Here is an 18,580-nt window from a genome sequence, read left to right on the forward strand (position 1 = left end):
TTCCAAAATTCGGGTCGGATCCTGACCGGCGAGATATTTCTCTCTGATGGGGCCCATCCATCGGTGGGGACTTTCGCATGATAGTAGTTATTCTCTGCTTCTCATACCAACTATTCTACACGTGAACCTTCTAACTTGTTCTCCAAATTCAATTATATCTCAACACGTGTCCTTTTTTGCAGCTCAAGATATATATGCGGCTGAGATTTAACCGCCTATCAGTATACAAATTTATTCCACCGTTGTTTGATCACTTTTTGCCACCGTGGTTTTACGTCTCTAATGGCGGTTTCACTCTCCTTTATATTCCACTCATTTTTCTCGAGAAAATTAACAGTCTCTATCTATCTCTCTGTTTTTTTGTCACATAGCTCTGATTAAAAAAAAATTGAAACGAGCAAGAAAACTACTATGGATTCTAGGATCGGATCCATCGACGCGTGTAACCCGACCATCGGAGATATCGGCGGTCCTCCAAATGGCGGCGTCTCCACCATTCAAAACTCGAGTCCTGCTCACTCCACCACCGTCAGCCCCTGCGACGCGACTCTTGGTCGTTACCTAGCGAGACGCCTCGTCGAGATCGGCGTCAACGACGTCTTTTCCGTTCCCGGAGATTTCAACCTAACGCTTCTCGACCACCTACTCGCCGAGCCAAACCTCAAGCTGGTCGGCTGCTGCAACGAGCTCAACGCTGGGTACGCGGCGGACGGTTACGCCAGATCGCGCGGCGTCGGTGCGTGCGTCGTTACGTTCACCGTCGGCGGATTGAGCGTCCTGAACGCGATCGCCGGTGCTTACAGCGAGAATCTGCCTCTGATTTGCATCGTCGGTGGTCCAAACTCAAACGATTACGGTACGAATAGGATTCTTCACCATACAATCGGTTTACCTGATTTCACTCAAGAGCTCAGGTGCTTCCAGGCCGTTACTTGTTATCAAGCTGTGATCAATAACTTGGAAGATGCACACGAACTCATCGACACAGCGATCTCGACTGCTTTGAAAGAGAGCAAACCTGTTTACATCAGCATAAGCTGCAATTTACCGGCGATTCCTCTTCCGACTTTCAGTCGCCATCCTGTTCCGTTCATGCTCGCACCGAAGGTGAGTAACCAGGTGGGTTTAGATGCGGCGGTGGAGGCAGCTGCTGAGTTCTTGAACAAAGCTGTGAAACCAGTTCTTGTTGGAGGGCCAAAAATGCGAGTTGCAAAGGCCACGGACGCTTTTGTTGAGCTTGCTGATGCTTCTGGGTATGGTGTTGCTGTGATGCCGTCTGCTAAGGGACAAGTACCTGAGCATCACAAGCACTTTATTGGGACGTACTGGGGAGCTGTGAGTACAGCTTTCTGTGCTGAGATTGTTGAATCTGCGGATGCTTACTTGTTTGCAGGTCCTATTTTCAACGATTACAGTTCCGTTGGGTACTCTCTGCTTCTCAAGAAGGAGAAATCAGTCATCGTGCAGCCTGATCGGGTTACCATCGGTAACGGACCTGCGTTTGGATGTGTGATGATGAAGGATTTCCTCAGCAAATTGGCTAAACGAATTAAGCATAACAATACTGTCTATGAGAATTACCACAGGATCTATGTACCAGAAGGAAAGCCTCTGAGAGATAACCCCAAGGAGCCTTTGAGGGTTAATGTGTTGTTCCAACACATTCAGAAGCTGCTCTCTTCCGAAACTGCTGTTGTTGCTGAGACCGGAGATTCCTGGTTCAATTGTCAGAAGCTGAAGCTCCCTGAAGGATGCGGTTACGAATTCCAGATGCAATACGGTTCGATTGGTTGGTCAGTGGGTGCTACTCTAGGCTATGCTCAGGCCGTACCAAACAAGCGTGTCATTGCTTGTATTGGAGACGGTAGCTTCCAGGTTACCGCACAGGATGTTTCGACGATGATACGGTGTGGGCAAAAGACCATAATCTTCCTCATCAACAATGGAGGCTACACCATTGAAGTCGAGATTCATGATGGTCCTTACAATGTCATAAAGAACTGGAATTACACGGCTTTTGTTGATGCTATTCACAATGGTGAAGGTAAATGCTGGACTGCCAAAGTGAGATGCGAGGAGGAGCTTGTGGAAGCGATTCACACGGCAACGAATGAGGAAAAAGAGAGCTTCTGTTTCATTGAAGTGGTAGTGCATAAAGATGATACAAGCAAGGAGCTTTTGGAGTGGGGATCTAGAGTCGCTGCTGCTAACGGTCGTCCCCCAAATCCTCAGTAGAGTTCCGACATGGCTTCATCTTATATATTTCCAATTTGGTAGTTCCTTTGTTGCTTTATGAAAAGTAGTTTGTGTATCCTTTTACATCTATATGGATGGAGAAAAACAGTGTGAGTCCCCTTAACGATAAAATCTTTCTGTGTAAAAATAAAATTTGGATGGGCATAGTTTACCCAGCTGCCTCTTTTTCTAACATTTGCCAGAGTAAGCAGAGGTTTGGTCTTTGTGTTATGATTTGATCTGTTTGTTATTGTATTGTATTGAGCAGGACATCTTGATCATAGTTGATATCGCCTTCAGAAATGCGCATTTCACATTTTAAAGGTATTGTTTATTCATGCCAACATTAGTTAACATCGATCTTGCTCCTATGAGGGATGCGTTGAAATGTTTTGGTAGAAGTTCATACACTAGTTTGTAAAATTACATAATCCCTATGGTTTTGTGCATACAGAAACTGGGATTGATGGCCTTGGAATCCAAAGCTGTTGCTTTCATTGGTTCACACTTCACATGTTGTTTTCTTTTGTTGTGTAGAAGGTAAAGCTGAGAGACCATGACTGAAAAGCTCAGGCTAGTTACATGGTTCTATATTAAGATAGCAATCTATCTTCAAATGAGAATTGTCGACTTTGTCAATTATCTATCACCATCTGTTAATTCATGGGTTTAATCAGTTGATATCACTCTTTTTATGTCAATGCTTTGAAGGTGTGAAATTAGTGAATCGAAATGATTCGATGTGTTATTGTTTCAATCTTACACGAGAGCTACTTAGTGTACCAAGGAATATGAACCTGAGAAACAATGGCGGTTGCTGAGGAGTGAAGACCCTAAAGTCACGTATTTGAAAATAGCTGTGAAAATTTTGTTTCCCTAACGAACAACAGTCATTAGTTAGTTTGAATGTTCCCTCGTATATTCACTGGTTCTGTGTTTTTTTTTTTTCCTTAGAATCGTTAATCCACTTTGAATTAATTTGTCAACAGTCAAAAAAGGAGTCACCAACCGTCCGTTCTGTCGCCGGAAGTCCATCAAACGGTTCACGAGTAAATCCCCGGACGTGGCCTCCTCAGTATGTGTATGTGTTTCTCCTTTCTTGGTAAAAAGATAACACAAGCGTGATGACTTTCTCTATTTCGCTTCCCTTCAACCATGTTTAAGAGGGTTTCCGTTGACCGTTTTATGGTTATCACTTATGTCTATTTATAGAGTCGTTTCTCTTAGCTTGCTTTACAACAATCCTTCTTCACTAGTCTGGTTGTGTCTACTTTATCAACTTTTGACAGGACATTACAATGCCAAATCTTTTGTCTGCACTTTGCGGTTAGACACACAGGTAATAACAATATTTGGTCTGACTTAGGTTTTCTAGGGAATGATCAGGTGGAACTGACATACTTTGATCATGGATTCATGGTGGTATGCTTCCCTACATCATCCGAGGGTTGAGAGCAGCAAGTGAGATTTGATTTAAAATCATCCAGAATCTGATTAATTAAGTTCCTCATCATTCTACTTTAGAGAAGATAAACTACTCGGCTTTAGAATTTTATTGTAAAGATTTTGTATACTTTGTTGTGTGCTCTTTCATTGTACAGTAAAGTTATTTGTTTGGCCATTAAACGACACTCACAGTTTGTTGTTTCATGGTCGCACAAGTTCAGTTTAGCTTCTGATGATTGGTTTAAAGTTATTTTACATGGCCTTTTTTATCAATACGTAAAATGATAAAATCCCAGAGTCATTCGATGATAAACATTTGTCGGTCTCACCATATATAAAAAACGTTTACTTTTTGTGGCAAAACGTTTAAAGAGAGAAAAACGTTTCATATTTGTAAAGAACCAAAGTATCGATCAATTTGCAATAAGACGGTTTCTTCTTTTCCAATTACATTTTTTCAATTTTGAAGTTAATGACGCCGCGAATCTTCTAGCAAATTGTTGACATAGGACCCACTTGTGGCTCTTCTTACACGCGACCATTGTTTTTTTTTTTTTTTTAATGAAAGCTGTAGTGGGCCCCAAGGATTTGAGAGTTGCGCGTTTATTGTAAGCGAGAGAGCAATTATTCTCTGCCTCTCAGACCAACTTATTCTAAACGTGGACCTTACAACTTGATCACCATATACAAATAAGACTTATCCATACACGTGTCTAAAGTGAATGATAGATCTGCGGCTAAGATTTAACCGCCTTAAAAGGAAGGTTTATTGGTAGAAGAAAAAAAAACACCTATAAGTAGACCCTCCCCTGATCTCTTCTTCGTCAATTGAAATAACAAAACCGGAAGAACTTGATCGTCTTCTTCCCACACCTTCAGGTACACGATTTCTTCTCTTAATATTTTCTCGTTTCTCTTCCTTTGATTAATAGGAGATTTGTTTTTTTTTCCTATTTGTGTCGTTTTTTGATTGATTGTCATGCGAAATTACAATCGATTTTAGGGCTTGACTCAATTTTAATCGATGACTGAATCTCTGCACAAAATAGCGATCATCTAATCTTAACGCGGATTGATTGTTAGGCTTTGAATCAATTTTGATCGAATTATTATTGGTCAATCTGGGTGCGATCGATGGAGATTGAATCCAAATTAGATCTATGATCCTGTAATTGATTTAGCTAGGATCCTATAATCCTGAAGTTGATCTATTTAAGGGCATCTTGTATTTGATTTTCTGAGCTTTTTCATATATTAGAATCCAGATAATGTTGATCGAGTCGAGAATTTGGTTCCTCGATTATGATATGTATTGTCAATCATGATCTGTTCCTGATCGTGTGTTGTTTGATCGGGAGTCTAAACTTGGTTTTGTCTAATTCTGAATTTTTTTTTCTTTTCTTTTGTAAAGAGAGTCGAACAACTTGCGAAGAGCCGTATTTTCGTTCCAAGAAACCAAGTTTACATGGTTGAGCTAGACATCCAGATTCCATCAGCATTCGATCCTTTCGCAGAAGCACAAGACACAGATGCACCGGGTACAAAAGAGTACGTCCACATCCGAATCCAGCAGAGGAATGGGAAGAAGAGCTTGACGACTGTTCAGGGTCTGAAGAAAGATTACAGCTACGAGAGGATCCTCAAGGACTTGAAGAAAGATTTCTGCTGCAACGGGAACGTTGTGCAGGACAAGGAGCTAGGCAAGATCATTCAGCTTCAAGGTGATCAGAGGAAGAAAGTGTCTCAGTTCTTGGTGCAGACTGGGATTGCTAATAAGGATCAGATCAAGATCCACGGGTTCTAAGCTGAGGATCGATCGTTTGATGTTTATCTATCTATTTATATGCGAATAAGTGGACGTGGTGTGGTGTGGTGTGATCATTAGGAGTTTTCAAGGGAAAGCTTTTTGGTTTTTTTTTTTTTTTTTTGGAAGCTTTGGGTTTTGTTGTTCTTGGTTTAATTGCTGTTGATTGAAGGTGTGGGATATTTGACTATTGCAATGAGAAATCTTTCGATTGTTCTATTTTTCATCTCTTCGTTTAGTTACTATCGGCAAAAGATACAGATTTTTTTATGAAAATGCGAAAACAGAGATACCACCAAATATTCAAGAAAATGAGTGTTTAAAAGAGCTTCGTCTTTGAAAATATCTAAAAGTAGATATTTGTTTATCGTATTTGTATGGTTGAAAATATAAGAGAGAACTAAATCTGTTTAAGGGTTGATCTGAATTTAAACAAAGTTTTATAGTACAAGTTGGAACATTTTTTTTCTAATTACCCAAATTTTTGCAAAAAAAAATTAAAGTAGCAGCGGCAAATGGTCTTACAATACTCTACTTTTTGATTATTTGTGAAAGACCCAATTTTACCAGATCAGTCAGCATACGCCGTACGCTAAAACGATACAATCTATGTTGGGTATTTAGTTTGGTTCGGTTCGGTTTGTTTTGTTTTGTCAGGTAAATTAATTTTTTGTTTTGGTTTGACAAAAAATTAAATAAAATGGTAAATTTTTTAATATACTTTTCTTTACATTTAATAAAAATATTAGTTATTTTAATGAATTTGATTAAATTGGGGTTGGTTCTAACATAGTTTAGCTCGGTTCAATTTAGATTGAATAATTCGGTATATAAATTTTAATTGTATAGCTTGGATTTGGTTCAACTTTGGTTTCGAAAATTTTTGGTTTGGGGCTCTGATTCGGAAATTTTGCCGACCCTACCGTATATGGTTCGAAGATGTTTGAATACACGTGTAAAACACGTGACCTCCCAAAAAGAAGTATGAAATTGTAAGCCAAATTGTAAAGAACACAGATGCATAAATAAAAGCAAATAATATCCTTAACAAAAATATTATCTAAAAGCCCAAACAGAAACAAGCCATTAATTTGTTCAGCAGAGAAGGGTTTGCACCAAATCCATAATCTTTTCCGTAATTAAACAAACGTTGAGGCCTTTTCTTCCTCTCAAATGTTTTCTTGTCTTTTCTCCATTTGCCCTTTTTGACTCGTTAATGCCACAGGAAGAAAGCTGAGGAAACGGAGAAGAAAAACCGCAGGTCTGTCTTTTTTTTTTTTTATTGTCTTCTATGTGTGTTTACACAGAAATTGACGGAAAAGTGTAAAGCTGTTTTTTCGTTGGTCGTTGTTTTTTTTGGTCATTTTTGGTAATAAAACTCTGCGATGTGTCTCTCTCTTCACTCGAATTCTTGAAATCCGAGATATTTTTTCTTTTGGGTTTATATTTGTTTCGATTCTAGGGCTACTGAGAAATTGCTAATTTTTTCGTTGCTTTGTGATGTGATTTTTAATGATAATTTGTAATTAGTTCCCGATTTAGGAGCTAAACATGGTTTGCATGTTCGTTCAGAGGATAGAAATTTGGAATTAATAGATCTTATCTTCAAAAATCCCAAATTTTGAGTAGAATGTGTATAGTGGTAGCACTTCATTTCCAGTTTTTAATTTTCTCGAATTGTGAAAGATATTTAAGAAACCCAAAATGGGGTTTAGTGCTGGTGTTTGCTATTCAATGGTACTTTGAAGTTTTGATTTTTGGTAAACATTTTGTGATGATCTCTGGTATTGTTCTGTGTCTACTGTTAGATTCTCACTTGCATTGTAGTATTTTTTGTTGTCTCAGAAGAATCCTTTTAACATTAGTTACTGCACTATCTAAAGAGTAGAGAGCATCAAGAAATGGAAAAGGAAAGCCATGAGGAGAACAACAACAACAACACCATCTCAGGAGATTTCATGGCAAAACGGAAACGAGGTCGGCCGAGAAAACACCTGAAACTCGACTCGAACGAGCAGTCTCTTGGTCCTCCTCCAGGGTTTAGCAGGAGTCAGCTGCAGCTTGATGAAGCCATGGTTGGACAACCGGTTAGTGGCGTAATCGAGGCGACATTTGAAGCCGGGTTCTTGCTTTCGGTTAAGGTTGGAAACTCAGATAGCATGCTTAGAGGTGTGGTGTTCAAGCCTGGTCGCTGCGACCCTGTATCGGTTGATAACGACGTTGCTCCTGATGTTCCAATGATTAGAAGAAACAGCGACGTGATGATGATGCATCATCATCATCATCATCATCATCAGGGATCAGCTAAAGGAGGTAGGAAATCAAGATTCCGTGAGAAGCGTGGTGGTGCTAGTGTTAAAAGCAGAGCTTTGGTTCCTGTCCCGATTCAGCCAGCTCCTCATCCAAAGCATCTTTTGGTTCCTGTCTTGCCTCAGCATGGCAATCTACAGAATGGCAGCGGGAGGGTTCAAATGCAGACCGAGATCGAGTCTCAAGTGAGTGGAGGTAGTAACGGCAAGCCATTTGAGACGCTGCTTACACAAGTTATGAAGAAAAGTGAAGTTCATCACACGACACAGTTCACTGAAGCTGAGTCAGAAGAGCAGGCTCTATCTATTGAGCCGCTGCAGGCGATACACCCAGTGCATCCTGTACATATGCATAAACCTATGGCGAGTTATGGACGAGGAAAGATGACAGAACTTCTTCAGGTAAAAATAACCAAATCATACTAGTGATTTTATCCGAATTTTACTTATATCTTTCTCTATAGAGATTTCATCTTTGATTTGTCTTAGGCCGTGCAGGAGAATGTGAGAGATGGCCAGTATTCTCAAGGACAGTGATTTCTCTAGAGGTTCTTGCTACAAAATCCTTGGGAGCTTTAAAGTCTGATTCAATCTCATTGTAATCAGAAATAGGAAAACAGAATCTAACTACTGTCTAGCTTAAAGATGTCAGAGAAATTACGATAATGATTCGTTATATAAAATGCTCATAACTACTTTTTCTTCTTTCGCTACTAGGTGTGTGTATTATATCAATAAGAAAAAAACACAGTCGAATATTTAAACTTTTACAAAGGATCAAACCTTTTAATAATAGCATTATTAAGGTGGGCAGCAAAGAATAAGGTAATAAAAACGAAAACAAGACTCTTTATAGGAACTTTGGGCCAAAGAACCCATTAGGAACCAGAATTGGCATGGGCTCGTTAGTGGGAAATGGTGACTGCATAACCGGAATATTGGTAGGCATGAGCTCATAAGGCCGATGTTCACTGGCTGCAAACGGTTGGGGAGCATATAGCTGCACTGGTGCATTTTGATGCTTTGAATACTGGAACTGTTGTTGTGGAGGAAAGAGAGGGCGAGAGGGTAAATGTGAATAATGTGGTGCTCCTTGAACCAAATCCTTGGAAGAACGTAAAAGTGAAGATGATTTCAGTTTCTTGTGAGTGAACCATGCTAATGTAAATTGTTTGTGTTCATAAAATAAGAGCCATTTTGAGTTCTTACCTGAGAAATTGGTTGCATGTACATAAGCTGTCCTGATCTCCCGACCATCAGCTGGAATATACAATTTGGAAAGGAAAAACAAATCAGAAACTCATGGTATTCTTGATGAAATACAACCTGAGGATTGGGATTTACAAAGATTGGTGGTGTGGCTTGAACAGAATGATACTGAGAGGTGAAAGGGTCTGTTGTTGCCTGCGTTGGTTGTAACTTATTAGTAGATGCTACGAAACCTTTATTCATTTCTGAGTTTTCATCAAGAGGTGATGACTTTTCAGTTAAAGAGGGCCTCTTAGCAGGCTTCGGGGGAACCGTTACTAGAATGTTCCGGCATATTTTTCTCCTGTTCTGTTGGTTGTACACGTTCAGACGTGCTGTCCACTGTTATAAATACATGCAGATGAAAGTTGAGGATACACATGTCAGAAAACATTTTATTGACAAGAGGAAGCAGAACAACCATGGTTACATAATTTACATTAAGGTGGAGCTTACAGCTAGAACTTGAGCTTTGTGAATCAACCTGCAACAGGTAATATAATAATAAGCAGCTCCTCAAAGAATCTTGGAAAACATAAGTAAAATATCTATGTGCAAGACTAACGTTATCCTCCTGATGAACGTCAGTGTTTTGTTTACTACACTTCAAGATGCGGGTTCCTGCCTGTCTGTCAGCACTAAATTAGAATCAGAGAGTTAACTAGGAAAACTCTAATAATTTCATATGTCAAAACATAGAAAGTAACTCGTGCGAGCACGGAACACAGAGAAGGTTATTGTAGCCAGCAAATTAGATTGCTAAGATTGAGACAGAAATAGAAGTTTGGTTAAATATTGCCAATATTGAGACAGAGATAAATATTTTGACAGGAAACTAATTATATACCAAATACAGTATACTCATATTTCATACCGTTGGTGGTTCATAAAGCTAGGATGATGTTTATTCTGCAAAAGAGGAAAATATAAAAAACATCGAGAGAGTGAAAACAAAGAAAGGGTCAGGGGCGTGACAAGAATCTTAACTAATGACTTCTATACAAGACATCTAACCAAACACCATGTGCAAAATTTTATGGCCGACCATATAAAGGCTGGTTGTTTTACTTCCATCTTGCATAGGTTCCAACCACACGAGGAGAAGATAAAAGATAAAACCTACCTGTGCAATACCGATCTCCTTTTTTGTCCCTGGGTCTTTTATGGCATCTTTGGTACAACTTGGTGAAAGACTCCTTGGTTCTTGATCCTTGCCAGATTTCAAGGCTTTTACTTTATTTTCCAATCGATTCTGTTTGAAAAAAGTTAAAGTGATTCACTTTCCTCTGCTGCTTTACAAAGCCATAGAGTAAAATCTAAACGAAACTAAAAGAGAAATGGTGCATGGAGAAAACAAGATTCATAAAGTAATAGATGCATCCAATAACCCTTGACCTTCAACTTTTTTTCCTGAATATGAACTTAAAGAAACTACATTAGTTTACCTTCTATGATTACTGCCTCTTCTGTCAATGCCAGATTTTACGAGCTTGTTTGCAATACATGAACGAGGCTCAGGCTCGGAAGCAAAGTCTGCAACGGCCGAGACAACATTTGCACCTCAATATTGCCTCCAAAATCGCACGGAAGCGAGACTCCCTATGAACAAAAACCATCAGAAAAGCCACATAGGCTGGCGTGAATGAATCTACAGAAGCAAATTATTATAGAGAAAGGGACCAACCTCCGCAACAATTCGAACAATATCGCAAGACATAATAACAAGTGTCTCTACAATCTTTCTACTTACTACATTCGCTTTATTTGTTCCCTTCTTGGTAAGTTTTGCACTTTTCAAAACAATGCCTAATCTAGAACAAACCAGAGAAGTCAGAAAAACAAACCAAATGTTAACATAATTTTACCAAGTCGAAAACACTTGCCTAAACTCTCTAACATACATAAGATTCACACCACCAATTAGCTAATGATCGAAAAATTTGGAATATCCAATTTCAAATCTCTGAGTTCGACTTCACTAAGAGAAGAAGCAAAATCTCTCGATGATGAATAAAACAAATCGCCCACACAGATTCCCATCAATTCAAACACCAAATATGTTAAAACAAATCACCAAGACATACCGAATTCATTTTCGACGGAGATGGTGTAGAAAATCCCAGAAAAAATCGATCCGTCCTTTAAATGCACATGGACTTGCAAGCCAATGATGCACATAGTAGAGATTAACAGAGCTTCGTTGAGCGACGATGATAATGATGAAGAAGGATAAGAGTGTGAGATCTCGACTTCCAATTTCTTTGCGATTGCCATCGTTCAAAATTTTACACAATTTGATCGGAAAAATAAATTCTCACGGTGTATATATATGTATCGTAATAAAAGAAGACGAAGACAAAATTGAGATTTGAGAGGATCAGAGATCTAGAGAGACGAGGAAAAATAAAAGAAAGGCCTTGTTATTGGGCCTAAATTACTATTTTGATAAATCAACAAAATTTTAGTAATAACATAAAAGTTTTTTTTTCCTACAAGGAATAGAAAAGGTTACATCGTCGTCTTCAAACACTCCTTTTTTTTTTTTTTCAAACACTTAAACCCTTCAATTGGCTGCTACAAGCTCTCTTTGAGATAATACTAAAACCCTAATTTTTCTTCCTTCCCGCAAATTCTACTCTCTTAATTCGTAAGCGTCTCTTGCTCTGGCTCTGCACTCGTGATTGCCAAAATGGGAAGACCTAAGACTAGGGGAATGAAGAAGCAGATGCGGCTGAACGAAGTCGAGGAAATCAGTCTTCTGAACAAGTGGATCGAATCTCAGAAACCGGATTCAGGATCCAATCCACTCTCTCTCGGTCCTCTCCCCAAGGACGCCAAGATCGGAAAGTTCGAAGACGGAAAAAACGGCACCGTTTTCTCTCGTTACGCCGGCGTAAGGAAGTTCGATCAATTACCCATATCGGATAAAACGAAAAGGGGTCTGAAATTGGCGAAATACGTAGACATGACCGATGTTCAGAGAGCGGCTTTGCCTCACGCTTTATGTGGAAGAGATATTCTCGGTGCGGCGAGAACTGGGTCAGGCAAAACTCTGGCTTTTGTTATTCCGGTGAGTTTCTAAGAATCTTTCTTTTTCTTCGGATTTGGGAAGTTTAGAGATGCTAATTTCGTATTCTTATTGGTTTCTGATTGATGTTAATGGATGGGTATGTGTTTGTTTTAGATCCTTGAGAAGCTGCACAGGGAAAGATGGAGTCCTGAAGATGGAGTGGGATGTATAATTATATCTCCAACAAGAGAATTGGCAGCTCAAACTTTCAGTGTGTTGAATAAAGTAGGAAAGTTTCACAAGTTCAGTGCTGGGCTCTTAATTGGTGGTCGTGAAGGAGTTGACGTTGAGAAGGAGCGAGTCAATGAAATGAACATTTTGGTGTGTGCTCCTGGTAGGCTTCTTCAGCACATGGACGAAACCCCAAACTTCGAGTGTTCACAGCTCCAGGTAATAACCATAATGTTATATTGCTTTATGTTTTCAGTTTGTGAAAGGTAGGAAATCGAATATTTGGGAATTTTACGTTCTCCTACAAGTTTATGAACAGTAGGATAGTTGGTATGAGGATATTGTAGAACCAGTAAATGAGATTTATGTTTTTGTCTGCTATACTATTGTTTCAAAATCCATAATAGATGTTTTCTTTCTCTGCAGATTCTGATTTTAGATGAGGCCGACCGTGTTCTTGATTCTGCATTCAAAGGGCAGTTGGATCCTATTATCTCACAGTTGCCTAAGCACAGGCAGACTTTGCTTTTCTCTGCGACCCAAACAAAGAAAGTCAAGGATCTAGCTAGGCTCAGTTTGAGAGATCCCGAGTACATCAGTGTCCATGAAGAGTCAGTTACAGCTACGCCAACTAGCTTAATGCAGACTGTGATGATTGTCCCAGTTGAAAAGAAATTAGACATGTTATGGAGCTTCATCAAAACTCATCTTAATTCCAGGATTCTTGTTTTTCTCTCCACCAAGAAACAGGTTACATGATTTTGCCTTTCTTCCTCTGTGAATAATAATAAACTTGAAGATAATCTTGTTCACTTTAATCTGCTACGTTTATCCTTTCTTGACATTGATGAAGATATCACTGTTTCGATAGGTCAAATTTGTTCATGAAGCTTTCAACAAGCTCCGGCCTGGAATACCTTTGAAGAGTCTTCATGGAAAAATGAGTCAGGAGAAAAGAATGGGAGTGTACTCTCAGTTCATTGAGAGACAATCAGTTCTCTTCTGTACTGATGTTCTTGCCAGAGGTCTTGATTTTGATAAGGCTGTGGACTGGGTTGTTCAGGTATGAATCCGCATTCAGAATTGCTTAACTATATGATATTTTGGGCTGAAGTGTGATGTCATCATATTTTATGTTATAGGTTGATTGTCCTGAAGATGTAGCTTCTTATATTCACCGAGTTGGCCGTACAGCTCGTTTCAATACTTCAGGGAAGTCGCTCCTCTTTCTGACTCCCTCGGAGGAAAAAATGATTGAGAGATTACAAGAAGCTAGAGTGCCTGTAAAACTCATCAAGGTAGTAGATCCCGTCCTCATTATTGTTGAGTTTCCTACTGTCTGTGGTAAAAAACCTAGCTCGGTTATTTGACTTGAAAGATTTTGTTCACACAGGCAAACAACGAAAAGTTGCAGGAGGTTTCTAGGCTCTTGGCGGCTTTGTTAGTCAAGTTTCCTGATCTTCAAGCTGTTGCTCAGAGAGCGTTCATCACATATCTGAGGTCCATTCATAAAAGAAAAGATAAGGAGATTTTTGACGTGACGAAGCTGTCGATCGATGACTTCTCTGCTTCTCTTGGTCTACCATTGACTCCTAGAATCCGTTTCACAAACCTGAAAACGAAGAAAAAAGGAGTCTTTGCGAGTTCAATCGCTCTGGAACCGGAGGAGCAGGATAATGAAGCACCTGCGGTTGTAAAACAAGATCTTCTTGGTGAAGATTTAGAAGAAGAGGATTTTGCTCTCAGGCCACATGAAGAGGGCAAGGACGTAGAAAAATCAACCAAGGACGAAAAAGTTTCAATGTAAGGTTTTCGAGTTTCATGTTCTATTTCTGCATTTGTTCAATCCAATCTTGCACTCTTTTTATGTGAATAAATTCCTGTTGAGTTTCAGGCCAGGAACTCGGGTTTCCAAAAAGAAGACGCTAAAGATCAATCTGCACAGACCAAGTGGGACAAGGGTTAAGTTTGATGAGGAAGGCAATCCAGCAGCTCCCTTAGCAATAGTAGCTGCCACAACAGGGACTGAAGTAGCCCTTGATGAAGGTAAAAGAACATAAACCTCGAGTTAGATCATATCCCATCCCTATCATTCTAATCCTACAAACTAGCAATTAATTAGTTTTTACGATGCATGTGGAATTGGTTCTTGATTTTTGCAGAGACAAGGAAGGATTACTATAAAAAAGTGGGAGAGCAACTGAGGAAAGTGGATCATGTAGACAAGAAAGTAGAGAGGGAAAAGAGGAGGGAAAAGAGAATGAAAGAGAAGATTAAGAGGAAGAAAGGAGCTATGGAGGAGGAAGAAGAAGAAGAAGGCCATGAAGACTCTGGATCATCAGAAGAAGAAACAGGAAGAAAACGCAAAAGAGCAAAGAAAGTCGACTTTGATGGTAATGGTGATGGAGATGAAGAAAGGGAAGGAGGAAAAATCAACACAGATTCTGTCTCTATAGCTGAGCTTGAAGAAATGGCTCTCAAATTGATAACGCAGTCATGAAATCTCATATAGAAAACGTTTTCCTCTCTATTCGCCTTTTTGCTGATTCCCCCAATGATGCATTCATTTTTTGAACAAGGTTGGAAGTTTCCAACAAGTTTTGTCTGTTTGCCTTTTGTCTATCAAATCCTGTTCAAACTAAAAACAAACAATCATTATATAAAGTTAATTTATAGTCAAATCATCTTTCAAACGTTGTAGATGGCTTAGCAGATGATTGCAGTATAAATGTTAGTCGCATACATAAAAAAGATTTGATGCTTTGTAGAATTTTGTGCTTTTTACTATTGAGGAAAAAGATTTTCATTTTAACTTGGGTTTCTTTGTGTATTAACGAATCTGTTACACTGTAAAAAGTCTAAGTTCTGTACTAGATTTTGATGATCGTTTCTGGATTTGTCCACTAGCATGTGGCATATCCCAATTGTATGTTTATTTTTTCTTTCGACAAAAATTTAAATGACAGATAAAAGTTTCAACATTCACTAAAACAATATGTTCATAGCAAATCCAACATAAACTCATTCGCAAACAAAACTCACACCAAATGAAAAGACAGAGCATTCTTAATCTAAAGTCCTAGCAAGACTCAGCGACTCATATTTTTGTCCATAGGCCAAGACGTTGGTTGAAAAAGCTGGTGTTGATCTTTCACTGCATTGGGATAAGAAAAATGGTAAGAAGAAAGAACGTACACATACAGCATCACATGTGATAAATCTTTAGTGTAAAGCTGAGTTACCTGGCGTTGCTGCTGATAGTTGCCATAGCCAGGGTAACCGCCATAGTAGGCATTAGGATCCTGAGGACGAGGAGGAGGTGCATAACCATATGGTTCATAGCCCTGTGGCTGTGGAGGGTATCCATAGTATCCACCACCGTTCCATTGGGGTTGATCAGGCTGTGACTATAAAGTTTGAAGTTATGGTTTAGCTATGAATTTATCAAAATTATCACTCCCAAGTTTTTTAAAGGTAACAAACAAACACACCTGCTTGTTTGGACTACGTCCCCATGAAAGACGGATGCTTTGTCCACCTAACTGTGTTCCATTCAACATCGAAAGTGCATGCTCTGCAGACGCCCTGAAATATGACAAAGATAAATAATGAAGTGTGTAAACACAAGAATGAAACAAGTTTGCGTTAATGGGGAATGGATCATATGATTATTGTACCTGTTGGAATACTGAACGAATCCACAACGCTTTCCTGGAGGTATTTTCACATGAATTAGTTCTCCAAATCTACCAAAAACTGACTTTAATTCATCGTCTGTAACGCTAGCATCCAGAGCTCCAACAAATATCTGAAAGTAGAACGCATCAGCCTTTCATTCGAGCCAAACAGTATAAAAACATCAAACTAAAGATTTCGAGGAACATAAAGCAAATTAACTACTCACAGTCGTGTTATTTGGATCGACTTCTCCAGGATTTCCTCCTTGAGTGTCCTGATACATACCTGCAGATAACAGATGGGAGATGGTTGAAGACACTATTATATATTGCATAGAACCACTCGGTAACTTTAACAACACTTGCAAAGATCATTCACATCAACACTTAAAAAGATACAAGCAGAGAAACCAAAGAAAATACAGTTCAAAGATCATGATCAAGAGAGTTAGTTGATTATTGAATCAGTGATACACAAACCGTTGACACATATATCAAATGGTACTAAACACCCAAGCAAGGAATAATTGGAGTACAACTCTTCACCTACACCCAAATTTCTTCCATGTTTGAGGTCCTAGTGATCAACTTGGGGAACTATGCTTTGGCAAGGTTTAACAGTTTAAATACAGAAAAGAAAAAACTATACTGAACAAAAAAAAGATACTGAGAGAAGAAGTATTAACTTGCAGGTAAGACTCAAAATAAAAGAAGGGGAAAGTAATGGGCGATGGAATATGAAACAAATTCACTTGAAGGTAAAAGGCTCCAAAATCAGATACTTTTAGTGGATAAAATAAGGAACTGTAGGCTCATATAGCCAACTGAAAACATAGCCAACTGACCTAAATGAGGCCACGCAATAAGGTGGAATCATTTTCAGCGGAAATCAGTTCCAGGCTCCCCCAGAGAGAGCCACTTGTTCTCCTGCTTTAAGACAACATGAGTTGATCTTTATAAGATTTTGGATGCTTTCCAATATCGAAATTCATTTTTAAGAGCAGAAAAGCGAAAAACCGGAAGGAACAAAGAGCAGAAAAATTCTCTAGTCTCTGAGCACCAACTGAAGAACAAGATTTAGCAAACAGAAAGATCGGAAAAAGCAATACATCCACACAGAAAAGGCAAACAACCTCAACCAAAAAAAACCCTGCTTAAACCACCAATATACACAATGCACACGATTCCCTAGATATAAAGCATACCTGGTTGCATCGTAAGAGGTTTCTTGTTGGCAGCCGGACCAATACGCATAGGCCTGGTCGAGCAAAACTGACCGTTCATTTCGGTCATGGCACGCATCTGCTCACTTTCATCCCCGAACCTGACAAAACCATATCCCTTGGACCGTCCAGTGGTCCTGTCAGTCACAACCTTTGCCCCCTTGACAGACGAATATACACTCGTGAATGTTTCCGTGAGCATGTAGTCAGTGACCTCAGGAGCCAGGTCGCCAACAAAGATTGTGTGGTCAGGCCCTTCAGCTTGGCGTCTCTCTCCAGCCCCAGCCTGAGCCCAGTTCAGCCTGAAGGTCTGCTCACAGTTCGGCATCTGAGCACCGTTGTAAGTCTGCAGAACCCGCTCGGCTGCAGCATGGTTGGCAAACTCAATGAATCCATAACCCTCACACTGCCCAGTCTGCTTGTTGCGAATGACTTTAGCTGATTGAGCCTGAAACCACAGATAAAAACACCAATCTTTCACTAACCATAGGTTCACAATACTAGGCTACTAGCTAAGGCATACGTGAATTCACAAATACGTATAAAACTGGGAAAAACAGCAAAAGAATGACTCTGAATCGATTAACGTTGTTGAAACGAAGAATTATTGTTATCAAGGGAATACTAATTTTAATCTTTAAAGAAGGGACAATACTTGTCAATCTTCTTCAACATGATAAGCAAAAGACTAATAATGTTCTCTTCCAAATTCGAAAGATTCGCAAGATTTTACACAAGTTAAAGATTATACCTCGCCAGTCTGAGCGAAGATGCTCATGATGTAGTTCTCGTCCATCCATGGCTGCAAGTCACCGATCCACAACGAACGGATCTCACCGTCGGATCCTGGATTCTGAGATCCAGCACCGTAGTGCTGCTGTTGACCCGGTGACGGCGCCGACTGCTGGTTCCATCCAGCCGGAGGCTGACCCTGTTGCTGCTGCTGCTGCTGCTGTTGCATCATCATCCACTGCTGCTGCTGCTGGTGATAAGCTTGCTGGTCTGATGGTGCTCCGGCGGCGGTAGGCGGTGGCTGTTGCATCATGAGGACGAGAGAAAAAAAAAACCTAAAAAAGAGGGATTTGTCGCAAATGCAAAAAGGAATTATCTCGGGGGAGAGATACGAGACTTAAAAGCACGTTATAAGTCTCGCTTGCTGTATATATATGGAATTAGTGATATTATAGGCTGTAAATCGTTGTATGGGCTTTTATATCGGCTCAATCTTGCTACACTCAGCCCAGCCCATTAGCTGTTATACTGAAATTGAAAAACCGGTTAGGTTCTGAACCGGCTACAAGATTAATTTCATTTTCGACCTTTATGCTCTCGAGTTTTAACATGGTTGATGTCAGAAGGTTCGAATTATTAATCCTTAGCTAAGAAGACAAAAAGAA

At 39.6% G+C, this 18,580-nt stretch overlaps 6 protein-coding genes across 12 annotated transcripts; 4 read left to right on the top strand and 2 right to left on the bottom strand.

Annotated features, from left to right (window-relative positions):
- The first annotated feature begins 284 nt into the window (after positions 1-284).
- On the top strand, positions 285-2,430 carry LOC18018821 (pyruvate decarboxylase 2). The gene has a single exon (XM_006401442.2). The coding sequence runs from the start codon at positions 412-414 to the stop codon at positions 2,233-2,235; it is 1,824 nt and encodes a 607-aa protein (XP_006401505.1). The 5' UTR covers positions 285-411; the 3' UTR covers positions 2,236-2,430.
- A 2,006-nt stretch (positions 2,431-4,436) lies between these two features.
- On the top strand, positions 4,437-5,706 carry LOC18018822 (protein translation factor SUI1 homolog). The gene is made up of 2 exons (XM_006401443.2): positions 4,437-4,560; positions 5,093-5,706. Exon 2 carries the CDS (start codon positions 5,147-5,149, stop codon positions 5,483-5,485), a length of 339 nt encoding a protein of 112 aa, XP_006401506.1. The 5' UTR covers positions 4,437-4,560; positions 5,093-5,146; the 3' UTR covers positions 5,486-5,706.
- An 893-nt stretch (positions 5,707-6,599) lies between these two features.
- On the top strand, positions 6,600-8,502 carry LOC18018823. 6 transcript variants are annotated; one of them, XM_006401446.2, is made up of 3 exons: positions 6,600-6,746; positions 7,369-8,196; positions 8,284-8,502. In XM_006401446.2, exons 2-3 carry the CDS (start codon positions 7,387-7,389, stop codon positions 8,329-8,331), a joined length of 858 nt encoding a protein of 285 aa, XP_006401509.1. In that variant the 5' UTR covers positions 6,600-6,746; positions 7,369-7,386; the 3' UTR covers positions 8,332-8,502. The 6 variants fall into 6 exon arrangements, with proteins under 6 accessions (XP_006401509.1, XP_006401508.1, XP_024012303.1 ...); XM_006401445.2 differs by having other exon boundaries at positions 7,374-8,196; XM_024156535.1 differs by having other exon boundaries at positions 6,601-6,746; positions 7,313-8,196.
- A 137-nt stretch (positions 8,503-8,639) lies between these two features.
- LOC18018824 lies at positions 8,640-11,320 on the bottom strand. The gene is given in 11 exon segments (XM_024155422.1): positions 8,640-8,899; positions 9,004-9,054; positions 9,139-9,300; positions 9,302-9,384; positions 9,499-9,526; positions 9,608-9,671; positions 9,917-9,951; positions 10,166-10,294; positions 10,546-10,641; positions 10,727-10,848; positions 11,127-11,320. Coding segments are annotated over 11 exon segments (1,215 nt in total). The 5' UTR covers positions 11,317-11,320; the 3' UTR covers positions 8,640-8,644.
- A 275-nt stretch (positions 11,321-11,595) lies between these two features.
- LOC18018825 (DEAD-box ATP-dependent RNA helicase 32) lies at positions 11,596-14,964 on the top strand. Its single transcript, XM_006401449.2, has 8 exons — positions 11,596-12,112; positions 12,227-12,502; positions 12,710-13,033; positions 13,155-13,346; positions 13,426-13,581; positions 13,677-14,086; positions 14,178-14,329; positions 14,446-14,964. Exons 1-8 carry the CDS (start codon positions 11,732-11,734, stop codon positions 14,781-14,783), a joined length of 2,229 nt encoding a protein of 742 aa, XP_006401512.1. The 5' UTR covers positions 11,596-11,731; the 3' UTR covers positions 14,784-14,964.
- Positions 14,965-15,239: 275 nt separating this feature from the next.
- LOC18018826 (polyadenylate-binding protein RBP45A) lies at positions 15,240-18,313 on the bottom strand. 2 transcript variants are annotated; one of them, XM_006401450.2, is made up of 7 exons: positions 17,935-18,313; positions 17,166-17,631; positions 16,188-16,246; positions 15,961-16,091; positions 15,775-15,868; positions 15,526-15,684; positions 15,240-15,437 (listed from the first exon to the last, which is right to left on the bottom strand). In XM_006401450.2, exons 1-7 carry the CDS (start codon positions 18,226-18,228, stop codon positions 15,435-15,437), a joined length of 1,206 nt encoding a protein of 401 aa, XP_006401513.1. In that variant the 5' UTR covers positions 18,229-18,313; the 3' UTR covers positions 15,240-15,434. The 2 variants fall into 2 exon arrangements, with proteins under 2 accessions (XP_006401513.1, XP_006401514.1); XM_006401451.2 differs by having other exon boundaries at positions 15,526-15,690.
- Positions 18,314-18,580: the final 267 nt, after the last annotated feature.

This window comes from Eutrema salsugineum, unplaced genomic scaffold (assembly GCF_000478725.1).
Source record: "Eutrema salsugineum unplaced genomic scaffold, Eutsalg1_0 scaffold_2, whole genome shotgun sequence".
Lineage (NCBI taxonomy): Eukaryota > Viridiplantae > Streptophyta > Magnoliopsida > Brassicales > Brassicaceae > Eutrema > Eutrema salsugineum.